Source organism: Martes martes, assembly GCF_963455335.1.
Source record: "Martes martes genome assembly, chromosome: 9".
In the NCBI taxonomy this organism is placed as follows: domain Eukaryota; kingdom Metazoa; phylum Chordata; class Mammalia; order Carnivora; family Mustelidae; genus Martes; species Martes martes.
Window position 1 is genome coordinate 5788002 of NC_137896.1, and position 18399 is coordinate 5806400.

At 44.7% G+C, this 18399-nt stretch overlaps 1 protein-coding gene across 2 annotated transcripts; it reads left to right on the forward strand.

The window, feature by feature from the left end:
* Window positions 1-92: 92 nt before the first annotated feature.
* On the forward strand, window positions 93-18356 carry AURKA (aurora kinase A). 2 transcript variants are annotated; one of them, XM_080814505.1, is made up of 9 exons: window positions 93-190; window positions 4244-4290; window positions 6988-7267; window positions 8555-8609; window positions 9704-9895; window positions 10749-10887; window positions 14510-14658; window positions 17143-17317; window positions 17442-18356. In XM_080814505.1, exons 2-9 carry the CDS (start codon window positions 4249-4251, stop codon window positions 17625-17627), a joined length of 1218 nt encoding a protein of 405 aa, XP_080670631.1. In that variant the 5' UTR covers window positions 93-190; window positions 4244-4248; the 3' UTR covers window positions 17628-18356. The 2 variants fall into 2 exon arrangements, with proteins under 2 accessions (XP_080670631.1, XP_080670632.1); XM_080814506.1 differs by having other exon boundaries at window positions 141-223.
* The last annotated feature ends 43 nt before the right edge of the window (window positions 18357-18399 follow it).

Here is an 18399-nt window from a genome sequence, read left to right on the forward strand (position 1 = left end):
CACCGCCTTGGATGTGACTCAAGCCGTCCGGTTGGCTGTGAACCAATCACAAGGCAGCGCCTCTCTGGCGCAGGCCAATCAGCTTTCAGATTAGAGGGTTTAACTCCTATTTAAAATGAAGACTTTGAATCTTAACGGCTGAGCTCTAAGGAGCACTCGGCTTCCTTGGGTCGGAGGCGGGAGCCGACGGGTTCGTAGATCCTGGGACAGCTCTGTGAGACGGGTGGGCGAGGGCGGCGGGCCTGGGTGGATGTTCAGCGGGCGGCGGAACGGGTGGGAAGGAAGAGGGCGGTGGGGCTGCGGGGCCCGCGGGGAAGCGTGGAGGCGAGGCCTCCCTTGGTGACTCGGTCCCCACTTTGGTCCTCCTCTGCCCTCAGCCCTCCTGTTCCTCTCCCCACCCGCATCTTCCCCTCTCCCCTCCTCTGCCCCGCAACCCGGTGCTTTCCCAGCTCTGTGCCCTCTCCTTCCGGGTACTGGGGCGCCCGGTAAGATGCCGCTTGGTGTTTACTAAACACCTGCGGTGCAAGGGGTTGTTGAGGGGCATTGGGGGTGGGGGTGCTTTCTGATGGGTTTCTCGTATTCTTTGAGCACCTGGATAAGAAAAAAAATAGGGCTTTTGCTCTCCGGTAGTTTGTGTTCTAGCGGGGGTGGGGCGCCAGACGACGAACTGACCCGAGAACTTGCAAAAGAAAACAGTAGTGTGGCTTACCGGGGGCTCCTTTGGGTAGAATAGCCAGGCGGGACCCTTTTCCTGGATGGATGAGGGGTGAATAAATGAAAACTTCCTCAAAGAGGCTTTCTTTGGCCAGTGCTTCTCAAACAGCAGATCTTGGACCGCGTTTACCGGGATTTCTAAGGGTCCTTGTGAAAAATGTGGACCCAGCTAATGAATCAGAAGAGCTTGGGCATAGAGGACTCAGGTGTCTGTAGTTTGTCAAGTTTCCCAGGTGATTCTGATGTTTCGTGGACAACCAGTGATCTAGGCCAATGCGTACTACGTCTGGGGATGTTAAAATGCAGAATCTGATTTATTAGGTCTGTGGTTGGGCCTCAAAGTCTCCATTTCTAACAAATGCCTTCCAGAAGTAGAGGGAGCTACTGCCCTAAACTTTCAAGGGTTGGTCCTCTCTCCTTAACCTTTCTTGTTCTTTGAATTAAATGCTTTTCAGACACATCCTTATTCCCATTCTCCTCTGAGTCTGTGCAGACACTAGCAGGTTTGGTGAAGAAAAAGTCGAAATGCACAGTGCTGTACAATCTTTAACAGTTTACTGTTTAGAATAGTAGGATGTGTGGTTTGAGTTGCAGGGATCTTGTGAAGGTCACTGGGTCACGTGAACCTGGCTGTGGACTGGAATAATTTGAGAAACCGTTTTCCTGGGGCTCTCCGGAATCTGTGGATCAGAATCTTACTCCATTCTCTTTTTTATTATTCATCTCCCTGAGAGAGTAAACTATATTCAGTTAGGGCAAATATCTAGCTTTTATGGAAGACTATTGAATAAATGTCTTTAAGCCTGTGTGATCTCATTAGTCTGCTGCTTGCGATTGTTCGGGAGAGTGAAGAAAGCACAAGAGCGTGTGTGAAATTAATGTTTGCGTAACACAAGCTTATAACTCCTTTTTCCTTTCTGTCATTTCTCCTAACCCGTTTGATAGACTCCTTGCTCTGTAGCTGTGGTTCCATCTTCAAGGCGGAGTTATTTGCTTGTTTGTGAAATGGATGTGAAAGTGTGGGGGTGGGGAACATTTTCTGATTGGATTCTAGAATTCAGAGAGCACCTAGGTAGGAAAAATACAGAGAGGTTTCTGTTTTCTTGGAGTTTATGTTCTACCTTCTTGATAGGTTGCTGTGCCTGACTCACAGTATGGGCTTAGTAAGTGCTATAAACTATTTGCATTATTGATGTGCTTTCTTAATGGATTAACTCATTTCCCAAATACTGGTGTCGGAACTGTGCAGACATGTTCTGCGGAGGCAACATAAACAAAATGGGACTAAGCCCTCACTCTCATGGAGCTTACAAGTACAAGCAATGTTATGTAAGATGTTAAGTAAGGGCTATGAAGAAAATAAAAGCAAGACGGTCAGAAAGGCAACATTTCAGCATAGACTTGACTGTAATGAAGGAGCAAGCCACACTTCTATTTGAGGGAAGAGCCAAATGGGTAGAGAGAACAGGAAGTACAAAGGCCCTGTGGCAGGGGACTGCTTTGAGGAAAGAAAGAAGCCCTGTATGGCTGGTGTGCAATAGACAAGAGGAGATAAGGCAAAAATGGTGGTCAGGGTCCATACTCTATGAGACTGTAGGCCTGTCTATGCAAGTAGGATTTTGAATTTGTGTTGAGGGACCATGAGGGGCTTCCGAACCAAGGAACTGACCAACATAGCTGACTTAGTAGTGTTGTGAATGGAGTATAATGGGGCAAGGGTGGAAGCAGAGTGACCACGGGGAGCTTGTTGCAAAGAATTGAAGGGAGAGAGCACTGGTTTGATCGGGTGGTAGTATTAAAGGTCCTGAGCAGTGATTTTTCAACGTAGAGATGACAAGATACACTGATGGATTAGATGTGGGGTCTGAGGGAGAACCGTGTAAAAGACAGTTGACCTGAGCAACCGGCAGGCTGGGTTTGCCAGTAACTGAGATGGAGACATCTGCAAGAACAGGGTTTGGAGAGATGGGGGTAGGGAGGGAGCAGGAGTTCAGTTTGAGACATTTTAAAATTGAGGGATCTCCGATTAAAGGTGAAGGTGTTTCCTAGGTTGTAGGAGTTCAGGGGAGAGTTCTGGGCTAGAGATGGAAGTCTGGAGGTCCTGAGCCTCTGAATGGTACTGAGGGCCAGGAGACTGGATGAGTTCCTCTAGGGAATGAGGATAGCTGCAAAAGAAAGTGTTTCTGGGCCCAAGCTCAGGCTGCTTCTGAGAGCAGAGGGGAAGAAAAGCCAGGAGGAGGAAGAGGTTCTTTCCTGAAGTGCTGGGATTGGGGTGCTTGACAGACCTTTTTGGGGAACACTGAGCAGGTAGGTAGGTAGGAGTCTGGCAGTCGGAAGAGAGGTTAGGGTAGAAAATGTAAATTCATATCATCTTAAAGATTGTTTAGAGCCCTGGTGCTGGATGAGGGACCCTAGGAAGGCTGTGGATGGAGAAGTGGGGTCAAAGGACTCATTCTGGGTCACCCCAGACTTTCAGGTTGGCAAAAGAGAGGCTGATGGAGTGAAGGAGGTTGCAGTAGGACAGCTGGTGGTGTGGGGGACCACCCTGCAAGCTAGCAGAGGTTGGGAGTGGGAAAAGAGCCACCCTGTCACACTGCTGGGGGACGCCAATTTGGTGACGCTAGAGGTCAGTCATGAGCCAGCCCCTTTGTGGGGACGGAATCATGGGGGAGGGCTAGTGGCTGAGAGGAACAGGTGAATGTGGTGAGTGTGGATGACTTCTGGAGCTTCAGTGTTGAAGGGTGAGGGGGGAGATGCTGTCCTAGCCGGAATCTGTTACGGGGAAGAGAGAATCTGCTTTTTTTAAAATTTTTTTTAATATTTATTTATTTGACAGAGAGATCACAAGTAGTCAGAGAGGCAGGCAGAGAGAGAGAGAGAGAGGGAAGCAGGCTCCCCACTGAGCAGAGAGCCTGGCGCGGGGCTCAATCCCAAGACCCTGAGATCATGACCTGAGCCGAAGGCAGAGGCTTAACCCACTGAGCCACCCAGGCGCCCTGAGAAGACCTGCTTTTATTTTATTATTTTATTATTTTAAAAGATTATATTTATTTATTTGACTGACAGATCACAAGTAGGCAGAGAGGCAGGCAGAGAGAGAGAGGAGGAAGCAGGCTCCCCACTGAGCAGAGAGCCCTATGTGGGGCTCGATCCCAGGACCCTGAGATCATTACCTGAGCCGAGGGCAGAGGCCTAACCCATTGAGCCACCCAGGCGCCCCGAGGACCTGCTTTTAAAAGGCAGGGTTGGAAGGAGGCTCCTCACTGATGGACGTAGTCCTTTAGAGACGAGCTGGTGGAGTGGGAGGACTCAGGGAGGGGAGGCAGTGCAGGCTGGAGGCCTCACACCTGTCCCGTATGTCACTTGAGAAAACAAGGCTCCCTTGCTGGCTTCATTTGGATAAAGAAAAAGTATGAAATTCCGTGTTGTGGAAGCTTTTTTCATCAGGAGCTCTAACCCTGATCTAGCATAACAGCACTTGGAAGCATGAGGATTTGTATAAATTAAAGGTGGTTCTTTTTCTTTTCAGGCATCATGGACAGATCTAAAGAGAACTGCATTGCAGGGCCTCTTAAGGTAAATTGAATACTCTGTAATCTCGATCACATTTATAAAACCCAGTGGAGATTGGTTTTATATCTGGAGTTCCTTTTACTTTTTACTTTGGATTGTAACTTTAGAACTCTCTACTATATTACTGGACGTCAGTCCCTTTTCTTGGCATTCAATAATATTTTGTGGATTGTCACTGTAGCTTTTATTTTGTTCTGCTTTGTCTTCTAGCTAGCTGTTGAAGTATCTGTATCCCTCCATTGTGTGGAGGTTAACACTGTACACAACAGGTACTCAATACTTGCAAGGAAGCAACAGGTGCTTCCTTGCTTGCCAGAAATGAAATTGCTTTGCCCTAGTTTGTTCTGGGCAGGATTCGGGGAATGGTAAGCTCAGAGGCCGTCAGGCTGCATTGTAGTGAACATTTCCTGGGTGCCCACTTTAAGCCAGATTCTGTGTCAGATGCAGGGATGATTACAATGGTGAAAAGCACATGGTCTTTTATACTGAGGAACTTAGCCCTTTTGGGGAGTTATGTGAGCCAGTACACGCCTTCCTAAAATATGTGTAAATGAAATGACCTGAGTAGTTCTGCCAAGGGGTGCTCAGTACACATTGGGCTATTTTGGAACCCAGGAAGGCTTCACCTAGGAAAGACCCCGGGCTCTTCAAATTTAGTTAGTATTTGTGGAGCAGCTGGGTGAATGAATCTTTATATAAACATCCTTTAATGTAAACAAACCCCAGATTTTATTCCTTCTAGGAAGTCAGCATAAAAACACAAATCTTCTTGATTTGTGTGTTGCGGGGGAGGGGGGTGTCTTGTTTTTAGAAGTTTTTCTCTTCTTTAATTTTTGGGGTTTTGTGTGTGTGTGTGTGTGTGTGTGTGTGTGTTTTGTGTGTGGTTTTTTGTTTTTTTGTTGTTGGTGGTGGTTTTCTTGAGCGAGCGTGCATGAGCAGGGTGTGGGAGGTGGTGGGAGAAGAAGGAGAGAGAGAATCTTAAGCAGGTTCCACACTCAGTGCTGAGTCCGACCTGGGGCTCGATATCTGGACCTCCTGAGATTACTGGACCCGGAGCCAAGAGTTGGATGTCCCACCTACTGAGCGACCCACGTGCCCCTGTTTTTCACTTTTTGAGGAACCTCCTTACTGTTTTCCACAGTGGCTGCCCCAGTTTGTATTCCCATCAACAGTGCATGAATGTTCCTTTTTCGCCACATCTTCGCCAACACTTGTTTCTTGTGTTTTTGATTTTAGCCATTCTGACAGGTATAAGAAGTTTTCATTTTCATATAAATGGATACTTAATCATTTTTTTTACTGGCTGGAAGTCTAAAATAACCATTCAGAAAAAGGCTAACTTGAGTCCTTGTATTTGATTCTCAATTCCTGTGATAAAGCTCATTTTATTTCTTATTTTTTAAAAGATTTTATATAGATATATATGAGAGCCTGTGAGTGAGCACATGTACACCAGCAGGGGGAGGGGCAGAGGGAAAGGGAGAAGCAGGCTCCCCGCTGAGCAGGGACCCCCCCCCCCCAAACGCTGGCTGATCCCAGGACTCTGGGATCATGACCTGAGCTGAGGGTAGGTGCTTAAGGGACTGAGCCACCCAGGCGCCCCTGATAAAGATCATTTAAAAAAACTGCTCTGTGTGAAATGTTTGTCACTGCCTGAATGTCTACTGTGTTGTGGAGGTTGCTAATTTCAGGAGTAATTGACTTTTTACTTGGAAGTTGGAAACCATCTCTTATGGGGCGCTCTGAGGCTTCCCTTGCCAGCATTGTTCCCTTGTTTGTGAGGACATTTCCTCTATTGAAATTCAGTTTGATTAGTTGAAGGTCTTAGAATTAACTATATTTTAAGCTTGTGATCCCCTACTTACAGGCATGTAAACAGTATATTTTGGCATAACTTTTCAAAGAACCTGTTTATTTCCTCTACCTGTTTATTTTCCATGGCAACATAGCTCTTTTGGCTCAGACCCATTTTGTAAGTACTTGGTCAGTGAAACATTAGTAAATAATTAATAGTAGTAAGTATTTTGTGTAAAATCAGGGGAATGTAAAAATTCAGACCTTTATTTCTTTAAAGATTTTATTATTTGACAGAGAGCGTACAAGTAGTGGGGGAGCAGCAGGCAGAGGGAGAAGCAGGCTCCTTGCTGAGTGGGGAGCCCAAAGCGGGGCTCAAACCCAGGCCCTGAGATCTTAACCTGAGCTGAAGGCAGATGCTTAACCACCCAGGCGCCTTTCAGACTGCCTTCTGAAACATAACCACTGATGAATATTTTGACATATTTCTTTGTCTTTTTTTCTAAATGTCTGTATGGTATTGCCAAAGAAATTTTATGGAATTGGGATTTTGGTATCAAGTTTCTGTGTTGTAGCTTTTTGGTAAGTAATTTCTGAGTCGTTGAGAATTCTTGAAAAGTGTTTGATGTCTCCTTCTTCAGATGGAAGTTGAGTAAATGAACAGTTATTTATAGGAGCACGGTTTTAGGGGTGGGGGTGTTGGGGGTGGGTGGGTGGCACCCTTAATATTCCTTTCAGCTGTATATTAACCAAATCCTCTGGGAGTGCTGATGCAAATAGCCTTCCCCTTCCATGGATTATCAATGACCTTCAGTATTTTGTTATACTAGAAAACAGACTTTGTGAAATTGTCAAAATACTCAGCTTTTGTTCATGAAGACATGAAATTTTTCCCTCCCAACCTAGACCACGATTGCACTTGGTGATGGTCCAAAACGTGTTCCGGTGACTCAGCAAATTCCTCCTCCGAATCCGTTATCTGCAAATACTGGCCAGGCCCAGCGGGTCTTGTGTCCTTCAAACTCCTCCCAGCGGATTCCTCCACAAGCACAAAAGCTCGTCTCCGGCCATAAACAGGTTCAGAATCTGAAGCAGAAGCAATTGCAGGCAACCAGTGTCCCTCGTCCTGTCTCTAGGCCACTGAATAATACCCAAAAGAAAGAGCAGCCATCATCATCAGCCCCTGGTAAATCGGCTTTTGAGACTTCTATTGGATAGTTATTATTCGTCTTAGTTGCTTAAATAAAGGGGGTGCGAGTGGATAGACTTGCATTTATTGTCTGGAGCCCTCCCATTTACTTTATCTTTATTGCGGACGGGGAGAGAATCTGATGTCAGGTTGGAGAGCAGTGTCTCCTGTGGGCCAGACCCTCGCCCAGGATGGAGAGCGGCTTCCTACCCTCCTGTGTGCTTGAGGAACTTAAGAGTTCCAAGATTGGGCGTGTGGAGGGCAGTCGGGGAAGTGGATGGACGTGGATGGACTGAGGCCAGCCGGCTAAGGTCACGGTAGGCTCTGTGGCTATGTCACGGGGTGGGGCTTCGTCCCCTGTGAATGGGGAAATTACTGAAAGGTTTTTGAGCAGAGGAAGGGCTGGCCTTTTAGAAAGAGGCTTCCTCTGGACGGGTGGAATGACGTGGAAGGTCAGTAGCGCTGCACTGCAGGGAGGCTGACAGGAGGCGGGCTGGTGGGGGTTAGGTCAAAGCCTGCAGCGGCCTCAGCTGGGTGGAGCAGGGAGGGTAGTCACAGTGATCATTTACCAGCTTTGTAAATGGGACTGGGTTTTGGGTATGCGTTACACTGTTCTCACGTGGACTTCTGGCTAGCGTGCTCCTTGAGGGGTAGACTTTGGATGCTGAGCACTCAGTGACTGAGTTTTTAAAGTGCAGCTGGACACCAGGCGAAGAATGTCCAAAGCATTAAAGACTTAGCAGGAAATTTCAGACTGCGTGGCTTTTTTTTCCTTTTTTTTAAAGATTATTTATTTATTTATTTATTTGACAGAGAGAGAGAGAGAGAGAGAGAGAGAGGTTACAGGTAGGCAGAGAGGCAGGCAGAGAGAGAGGGGGAAGCAGGCTCCCCGCTGAGCAGAGAGCCCGATTCGGGGCTTGATCCCAGGACCCTGAGATCATGACCCAAGCCAAAGGCAGAGGCTTAACCCACTGAGCTACCCAGGTGCCCCTGAATCTGCATAGTCTTAAATCTTGAAATTATCAGAGGGCCTAGCTGTATATGTATCTGCTCATCTTTACTCTAGAAATCTATAAAGACTTCACCTGGTATGAGTCAGGTTATGGTGTGATAATTTTTTTTCTATAAAGAAAACTAAAAATAGCCCATATTGGCCATTCTGGACATACCATTAATATTTTGGTGACCATTCTTCATTTCTGTTCATGGGGTGTTAATTACTTACAGTTATTCTAAAATAATTGTAGTTTTTCTAAAAATGGATTTTTAATTTATTCTATATAGGAAGTAATTCTGAAAAGGAGCTGGCAACAAAACAGAAAAATGAAGAATCGAAAAAGTAAGCTTTATCTTATTTACAAAGTCCTGTGCTATCATTTTAGTAGAATATACCATTGCAAGTTTAATTATGGGAATATGTTAAAAAATAAAAAGGTCTTTATATTTTCACTCAGAAAATAAAAATGTTTCCAAATTCTAAACTTGCAAAAAAAAAAAGGAATTTTAATGATGTTTACCAGGGACTCAAGCTTTTCTTATTGCTTTCCAAATTTAGAAAAGAACCTGTATGAATTTGTTACAGAAATGTGTAAAATAAATTTCTCTCTACCCTCAGAAGTAACCACTACAGATAGTTTAGGTATGTTTTTATATTTCTATTCTTATACAAAAGAGCAAGTTTGTTAAACAAAAAGCAGTCATGTTGCAAAACTATGACACATGTATATGTGACTCTGAATAACTGTGACAGTATCAATTGAATTATTCTTTATAATATCTTCCCCGGATATTTTCCAAAAGTCTGCTCTCAAGTTCTGAACTGTCTAGACTCTAGAATGTAGAATGTAATTTCTAGAATGGCGGAGGAGGAGCCAAGAATGAACCTGCAGGCTTTTGTGCTTTAGCTGCCTATGATAGCAGCTTTCTGAGAATCTAAATCCAGTGGTTCTCACCTCACCGCCCTGTAGGAGCCACCCGACTTGATTCCTCAGGGCGATTCTCTACCCCAGAGAGCTTAGCTTCTCTGGGGTAGAGGAGGAGGCTGTGTTTAGTCTGCAAGAGGCCCACAGAGAGATCTGAAGACTTCCTCCAGTTACTTACCAAACCTTTCCTGTGGTCTTCGGTGCTGGTGGTAATGGGTCTGTAATTCAGAGTGTAGTAGTGCCTTGGGACACTTTGCATTAGTGCTTTAGCTCTAAAAGTCCAGACTGTTCCTTGTCACAGACTCATAAAATCGTTGGCAGGTGAGGGAGTGGGGGGTTTAAAGTCGGTGGAGACTCACATAGAGTGGTTATTGGCTTGGTTCTTGCCAAGGTACATATTGAGTATGACTTCATATAGAAAATTATTTATAGGTATATCTATAACTGCTTAATAAATTGTTAGAAAAGATTTGTTTTCTTCACATTTTAAAATGTTCACATTTCTTCCTAGAAGGCAATGGGCTTTGGAAGATTTTGAAATTGGTCGTCCCCTGGGTAAAGGAAAGTTTGGTAATGTTTACTTGGCGAGAGAAAAACAAAGCAAGTTTATCCTGGCTCTTAAAGTATTATTTAAGGCTCAACTGGAGAAAGCAGGAGTTGAGCATCAGCTGAGAAGAGAAGTAGAAATACAGTCCCACCTCAGGTGAGTTTCCAGATCCATGTTCCAAAGCATGTGGTGCAGAACTTAGTTACTGCGAGTTAGTGATGGCAGACCTGCTCCATAGGACTGCAGAGTATGATTTAATTCGTCATTTTTTAAGAATTTATCTATTTTATCCTGAAAAACCCCTTGGATGTTTATGCTTTGTTAATGAATTATGTACATGAGTAGCCAAGTTTGTATGTGTGCGTGCGCGCACATGCATAGTAAAGGGGAGTGATACTTCTGAGCCCTAAGCAGAGGTTGCAAACTGGCAGCCTCTGCAGGTTGACTTTGGCCAGTGGGTCTTTCTTCTCTCTCTCTCTCTTTTTTTTTTTTTTTTTTTGCTTTCAGTGTTTTTTTTGAGACTTGAATCAGTCGTTAATACTGACAAATCTGCCTACATCACCTCTGTATCCTTCCCTGCCAACCGCTGGCAGGAGCTGAAGGCTGTGGTCCTGGGCCGTGATCTCAGCTGCCCAAGTCCTCAGCTGAACACAGCTTTGAACTTGTGTCTCCTAGTGTTTGGGGATCAAACTGCTGTGGGAATGCCATGTCTCTCTTTCTCTAATGTGCAGAGAATTAATATTTAGCTGAATTTCTCCCCCAAAGGATAAAGAATGCCTGAAGGAAGGAAATCGTCTTTTTAATGAGGTCCATTAATACCTTATAATGTTTGTCACTGACTACAGATGTATGTGTTTTTTTCCCCGATTCTCAAATCAGGTGGGGTGTGTGAAATCTGTGTTCAGGACCAATTTTCACTAGTTTTACCTGAGGGAGTTGGTTAGTAGTTAGTACAGATTTTTGGATCTTTTCCAGAACCAGGTGTTAGAGCATTCATCCTTTGTTGCAGGCATCCAAACATCCTCAGACTGTATGGCTATTTCCATGATGCCACCAGAGTTTACCTAATTCTAGAATATGCACCTCTCGGAGCTGTCTACAGAGAACTTCAGAAACTGTCGAAGTTTGACGAGCAGAGAACCGCTACCGTAAGTTTTCATTTATTGTCCCGACTAATTCTGTTTCCTCTGTTCCTGTGCTACATAACAGTGTGTCCAGCGGCTTAGAGGGCCTAATGGGATCAGGTGTTTGAGTGAAGGAATCAGAGTACTGTAGTTGTACCCTAAGTATGGGTAAACTCGGGTACCAGGTGAAATACTGGGGCTGGTTTGTCTCTACAGCTGTTTTTTGTGGAAACATATATATGAATAGTTGCCCTCTTTTTAAAGAATAATTTATTTTAGAATAGTTTCGGATTTTGAGAATGTGGAGATAGTGCAGACGTCTTTTCTCCTGTTCATCGTGCATTAGCGTGGTCCCTGCTAGAAACCTGGCTTATGGCTGGGGCTCTTGGCTTTGGTGACCTGGCTGAGGTGTCGCACTCATTAGGTTTCTCCACTGGGAAGTTACTCTTTCTGTCTTTCCATGCTGTGCCGTGCTCTGTCCCACTGACATTGAAGAAGGAACGGGGCTTGCGTCCCACTCCCACCTCTGTCTGCATACATTATTTAGGATTCTTCTGCATTAGATTGGTCTGTTCTCATTTACTCAGTCATTTATTAATGTGGACTCATGGATATTTTATACTTTGAGTTATAATCTCATACGCCTTTATTTTGCTGCTCAAATTGTTCCAGCTTTGGCTTTTGGGATCTCTTTCACATGGTCCCTGTTTTAGTTTTTTTTGTCCTACCCCCATCATTGTTCCTTTTATCAAAAAATGTTATTAGAAACCAAGATCTGGAAGCTAGATACGCTCATTGGTACTGGAGTGTCCTTATGTCTAGGCTCTCGGCAGGCTGAACAGGGACATATATGTGTATATTAATCTGTGTATATATATATGTATCTGTATTTTTATCCATTTGTATCTACATTAAGCAAAACATGAGTCCAGTGCCACTGGCTCATTCTACCTTCTTCCCCTTATTTATCTGTAGCCTCCCATTCCAACCTTGAAAAATCTAGATCCTACCAGCCACCAACCTTTTAATTATTCAGTTCCTGTGTTTATGGGTAGTGGTATCAGAATGATTAACCAGTTAGTCCGGGGCGGGGGGCAGGGACAACTATATGCATTGAAGGGTCACCTGTGTCCTTTAGTGGGCACAGGGCGCGATCACCGGAGCTCACTTGTTATTGCCAAATAATACTCTGGAGCACGGATGTATTTTGGTTCACGTTGAAGGTTATCTTGGTTACTTCCGGTCACTGGTGATCATGAATAAAGCTGCACTGAGCATCTGCATGTATGTTTTTGTGGGACATGAGTTTTCAACAGATTGGAAAACTGGCTTGTGAGTAAGATTGTGTAGCTTTGTAGAAAAAAAACTGTTAAACTGTGTTCCAAAGTAGACAGACCATCTTTGCATCCCGTCCCCCCGCCCCCACCTCCTGATGCTTGTGTGCGTGCTTCTCCTCCTCCACTAGTGACTGGTGTTATCAGTGTTTTGGATCGCAGTCATTCTCATCGGTGTGCATGGTACCTCTTTTTTTTTTTTAAAGTGCTACATATGTGTTTGTAAATGAGTAAAATACTTTTCCATCATCTAAATATATATGTAAATATCTATGCAACTACCTCATTGTTTTAATTCGCAGTTCTCTAGTGACAGAAGATGAGCATCTTTTCATGTGCTTATGTGCCGTGTGTAGATCATCTTTGAGGTGTCTGTCAGATTTTTTGCCCATTTTCTTTTCTTTTTTGAAGGTCAAGCAAAGCTTTATTTCGCGCCAAGCATCAAGAATCAGACTGAACGTTCGGGTACGCACCTCTTACAAGAGAGGGCAACCTTTTTTGCCCATTTTCAATTGGGTTTTTGGTCATCTTGAGTTTTAAGAGTTCTTGTATATTTTGGAAACAAGTCCTTTATCACATGTGTTGTGTAAAGATTCTCTCCCTGCCTGTGGCTTGTCTTTCATTCTCTTACCTGGATCTAATAAAGTCCAACATAAGCAGGTTTTTGTTTTGGGATTTTATTTTTTCCCCTATGGATTGCACTGCTTTATTTGAGTGAAATTACTTGTTTGAAGAAATAGAGAGTCTGGGCAGTTCTTTGGTGAACCGACAGCTGATTGTTCTGGGTAGTGTGGGCACTAAGTTGCTTTTTGGCATTGGTTTAAATGGCATTACTTTCAGGTGGTATTACTTTTGAAATCATAGCCTTATTGGTGAATGACCCTTTGGCCTTGTCTCAGCAATAAGACATTTTAAACTTAAGGGACATCTGGGTGGCTCAGTTGGTCAAGCATCCACCTTCGGCTCAGGTCATGATCCCAGGGTACTGGGTTCGAGTCCCACGTCAGGCTCCTTGCTCAGCAGGGAGCCTGCTTCTCCCTCTGCCTGCTGTGCCCCCCGCTAGTGCTCTTTCTCTCCCTCTCTGACAAATAAATAAATAAAATCTTTAAAAAAAAAGGCATTTTAAACTTAAGCATTTGCTTTTTAGCTAAGTAGAAATAGATTCATTTTACTTTTCAAATATTAGCTAACCTAATTACTTGTCTTATTTAATCTGCAGTTAATACTTACACTACTACTATATTTTGTTTAATCCAGATGGAGTTTATGTTGATAATAAGCATGTAGCTATTGGAAAAGAAAGCTTGGTTCGTTTGTTCGTTCTTTCTTTCTTAAGATTATTTGACAGAGAGACCTCGAGAGAGGGAACACAAGCAGGGAGAGGGGGAGGGGGAGAAGCAGGCTCCCTGCTGAGCAGGGAGCCCGATGTGGGGCTTGATCCCAGAACCGTAAGATCGCAACCTGAGCCAAAGGCAGACACTTAATGACTGAGCCACCCAGGCGCCCAGCTTGGTTCTTTCTAGATTCCCTAGTAGTTAGAATGAATATTTATTTATACACTCCTGTTTCCCTTTTCTGATTAATTCAAATAGAACTAACTGTAGAGAAATATTAGGGACTTTTACACATATTCACAATCTGATAAGCGAGGTTGCTGGAGAGCTCTAACACTAGCTTTTTTTTTTTTTTTAAGATTTTATTTACTTATTTGAGAGAGAGTATAAAAGCAAGAGACCACAAGCAGGGGGAGTGGCAGAGGGAGAAGCAGAAGCAGGCTCCCCTCTTAGCAGGGAACCCAGTATGGGGCTCCATCCCAGGACCCCAAGATCACAACCGAAGCAGAAGGCCGATGTTTAACCAACTGAGCCACTCAGTTCTGCCCCTGATCTTGGTTTTAAAATGGGAATTGACTACTTGCAAGTTTAAAAAAAAATTTTTTTAATTGTTTACATGTCTGACTCCCTAATTTGTGCCAGTTTCTCAGTATTATCATAATTCATTGCTGTTAGGCCATAAATTGCCATGTGGTGATGAGTTCTAGCTAATCAGTTTTTCCCTCTTCCTTCAGTATCCTATGTGCTGTATTAGCAAATAAATAACTTAGTATAGGATAACTAGTGTTTTATGCTAAACACTAATTTGGTTCAAAAAATTTTTTTTATTTAAGAGTCATCAATTGTTTCTAGCTTTTGCCTCAAAATTTACAAAACCTATTAAATCTATGTTGGGCTTCCTTTCAGAAGAGATGTCTAAAATTGTGTTACATAAAATGTAAGATACAGACTTTCCATACTTTTTTATTTTTAAAATAGTATATCACAGAGTTGGCAGATGCCCTGTCTTACTGTCACTCGAAGAGAGTCATTCATAGAGACATTAAGCCAGAGAACCTACTCCTTGGATCAGCTGGAGAGCTTAAGATCGCAGACTTTGGGTGGTCAGTACACGCCCCATCCTCCAGGTATGTACCTTTACAGGTGGAACTTACTTACTTTAGCAAAAGCCCTGGGAACTTTCAGGATCTAAATAGAAAAACACTTGAGCATAGCTGTGTGCATTCGGGGCAGGTAACTGACGGCACATACTTTGGAGTAACTGGGGCCCGATAGAAGTGTCTTTGAGAATTCTGCAACTATTTTGAGGCTATTTAATGTGTCCTAGGCCTGGGTTAAAGATGTTGAATGTCTTTAGAGGCTAATGAAGGGGGCCTATGTGATGAGTACATGACATGTGCAGTACATGACATGTGAGTACATGATAAGTGCAGGATGTGTGTAGTAGGTGATGACTGCAGCGATGGGAAGGGGGAGACTCTGCTGCTTCCTGGACAGACCAGTTCCGGGGGCAGCACAGACACACACAGCTAGAACTGAGAGCACAGTTCTCTGGGGGGAATTTCCAAAACCAAATTGGTTTGGATAGAACTTTCAGGGTGGTGGTGAGGATTCTCTGCGGTCTGCCTTTGTCAACAGCAGAGTCCTTTCTTGTCCCCTCTTAAGAGAAATCTAATGAAACAATTTAAATCTTAACTTTGCAAACAAGAGCTAAAACACTGTTTTAATTTAATTTGGGTTTAATTAAGCTTTTGCGGCCTCGTGAGGTAGAGCATTAAAAACATACATCTACTGATAAGTTGCATGCGTGTAGATGCTCACCTCGCCCCACCTCCCCCGACGTGAGCAACTGTAAGAGCTCCTGGGTGTGGTGGTGTTCGAGACCCTCTGACTCGGGCCATTTCCGCCATCTCTGTGGTGCTGTGGGGATAGAGGTCTGGAGACGTAACACCTTCATCCCAGGCCGTGGGTCGCCACTGAGCTCAGTGCACTCTTGTGTGCTCTTGGGGTGCCAGGCGTGGTGACCGGCCTCGGCATGACCCCCTAGAAGAGCCAACGGCAAGGAATAACTGATAGAAAACAATGAAAGCTACAAGGTGTTTGCTCCTAGTTCAATGTGTGCCGCCCTCCGCTTACTTCCAGCCCTCATTGTTAAAAACTCAAACATACAGAAATGCCGAGCTGGTGGTTGGCTGCTCACTGTCCATCCAGTGCCTGCATTCAGCAGGTGGCCACATTTTGCCATATGTATGGCCGCACAGCACACTTGCTCTATTTGGCGGGGTCTGTTTTTCTGGTGAACCTTCAAAAATAAGTTGTACACCTCATGCTTCCTTCTCTGAGCACTTGAGTATGTATCTCCTAAAAATAAGGACGTTGTCCTCCTAACCACAACCATTGTGACTCCCAAGAAAATTAACCGCCTTGTTAGTATCTGTTTAGCCCATGATTCAATTTCCCTTGTTGGCCACAAAATTTTAGAGCTGTTCTTTAAAGTCGGCACCAGCCAAGGTCCATCCAGGTGTTGTATTTGATGTTGTTTCTTTAGTCTAAGTTTACACCAGTTGTCCCATAATTTAAAATGGACTTTTCTCACCTAAAATGGTGTTACTCGGTCCTTCATGCTCTGTAATTGCTGAGAATTGGAAGTTGGTCAAAAGGCCTACACAGTGGGGGCACCTGGGTGGCTCAGTGGGTTAAGCTGCTGCCTTTGGCTCAAGTCATGATCTCAGGGTCCTGGGATCGAGTCCCGTATCTGGCTCTCTGCTCAGCAGGGAGCCTGCTTCCCTCTCTCTCCCTCTCTCTCTCTCTCTCTCTGCTTGCTTGTGATCTCTGTCAAATAAATAAAATCTTTAAAAAAAAAAAAAAAGGCCTACACAGTGTTTTTGGCAAGAATACCTCATAGGTCACCCCCAAATTGAAGTGTCTCTTTGGTAGAGGCAGCATGTGTCAGAGGCTAAAGCTTGTGCTTCCTCAGTGGCACAGTTTGTAGTTTCTCATGCCCCCTGGCTGTTGAGCTGTTTAGCCTATCTGTAATGTAAAAACAAATCTGGAATTCTAGATTGTATTCAGAGAATTCTGACGGCTGCTTTTATGCAGTAGGGATTCTTGAAGTTTCTCATTTTTTAGATCATTTAAGAAAGAAGGTTCTGGAGTTGGACACCTTTGGGGTGTGACTTGGTTGCTAGCTGTGTGATGTTGCACATCTCTCCATCTGTTTTCTGTCTAAAATGGGGGATATATTTTTTTAAAGACTTGTTTATTTTAGAGTGCGTGCACACGTGCGAGCCAGCGGGGTGGGTAGGAGCAGAGGGAGAGGGAGAGAAAGAATCTCAAGCAAACTCCCGCTGAGCGTGGAGCCCGACGTGGGGCTTGATCTCACGACCCTGAGATCGTGATCTGAGTCATCGCAATCAAGAGTTGGACACTCAACTGACTGAGCCACCCAGGTGCCCCTCAAACCAGGGATTTAAATAGTACATGCCTCGTGGCGCAGGATGTGGCCTAGGAGGAGCGCGCACTCAATGTTAATGTCGTTGTGAATGGCGTTTAGCCACTCTTGTGCTGATACGAACAGGAGCACACCAAGCTGAGCCTGCCTCTGTTTTTAGGAGAACCACCCTCTGTGGCACCCTGGATTACTTGCCCCCAGAGATGATTGAAGGCCGGATGCATGACGAGAAGGTTGATCTCTGGAGCCTTGGGGTTCTTTGCTATGAATTTCTCGTTGGGAAGCCGCCTTTTGAGGCAAGCACATACCAAGAGACCTACAAAAGAATATCACGGGTAAGACCTAATGAGAAATGATCCATTGCTTGTGGTAGAATTATCAGCCTTAACTGTGCCTGTGAGCCGGCTATCCACACTGTTCTAAGCCGCGTTTTGTGACTGTCAACTTGTTGTACTCCAGGTTGAATTCACATTCCCTGACTTCGTGCCGGAAGGAGCCAGGGATCTCATTTCAAGACTGTTGAAACATAATCCCAGCCAAAGGCCGACTCTCAAAGAAGTACTAGAACACCCCTGGATCATAGCGAATTCATCAAAACCATCAAGTAGCCAAAAAAGCAAAGAATCAGCTAGCAAACAATCTTAAGAATGGTGCAGGGGGAGGAATCGGAGAGGCAGGGCTGCCATCTGGTGTCAGCAACAGGCCTCCCCGTGCCGGAGGGCACTGCCGACAAAGGCCTACTGAGCAGGCGCTGCCTTCGTCTCCCCACCCAAGAGTCCACTCCAGTGAACACTGCTCTGGAGTGAAAGGAGCCACAGGAATTGTGACAATGTCACTAGTTTCACAACCTGGAAGCGAGGTTCACCTGGAGCCTCCCCACAGCCTGGCTGGAGTGAGGCCTCCTTGCGGAGGGGGGACCGGCTCGGGGTCTGACTGCGAGGAGAGTGGCCACATCACCGTGACTCCGTCAGTGACACAGGCGTGCAATAACCTTCTGAGTCCCTTCGTGTGCGTGTAACTTATTGGGTGGCCAAGCCTGGGAAAGCCGTCAAGATGAACATATGATTCTTTCTTTTAATGTTAAAATAAAGATTTTTGTGTAGACTTCCGTCTTCATTTCCATGGCATCCCTTGAGGACTGCGCTCCGTGTCCAACACGTCTGCCAGACACGAGTGGTGAAGCCTGGTTAGCGAGTTCTCGTCGCCCCTGAGACTTTGTGATACAGAAATATGTGCTCTGCCCTCATCTTGGGCTGGCTAGAGCAGACCTGTCTCAGCTGTTTCTAAATGTTAAAGGGCTTATTTCATGGTTTGGAGGTTTTAATTTTTGTAAAGCACAGTAAGTCACCTATAAAATGATTACACTTCATGTTCTCCTGTGTCTAACTTTGAAATGATAATGCATCTTGCAGCTCAT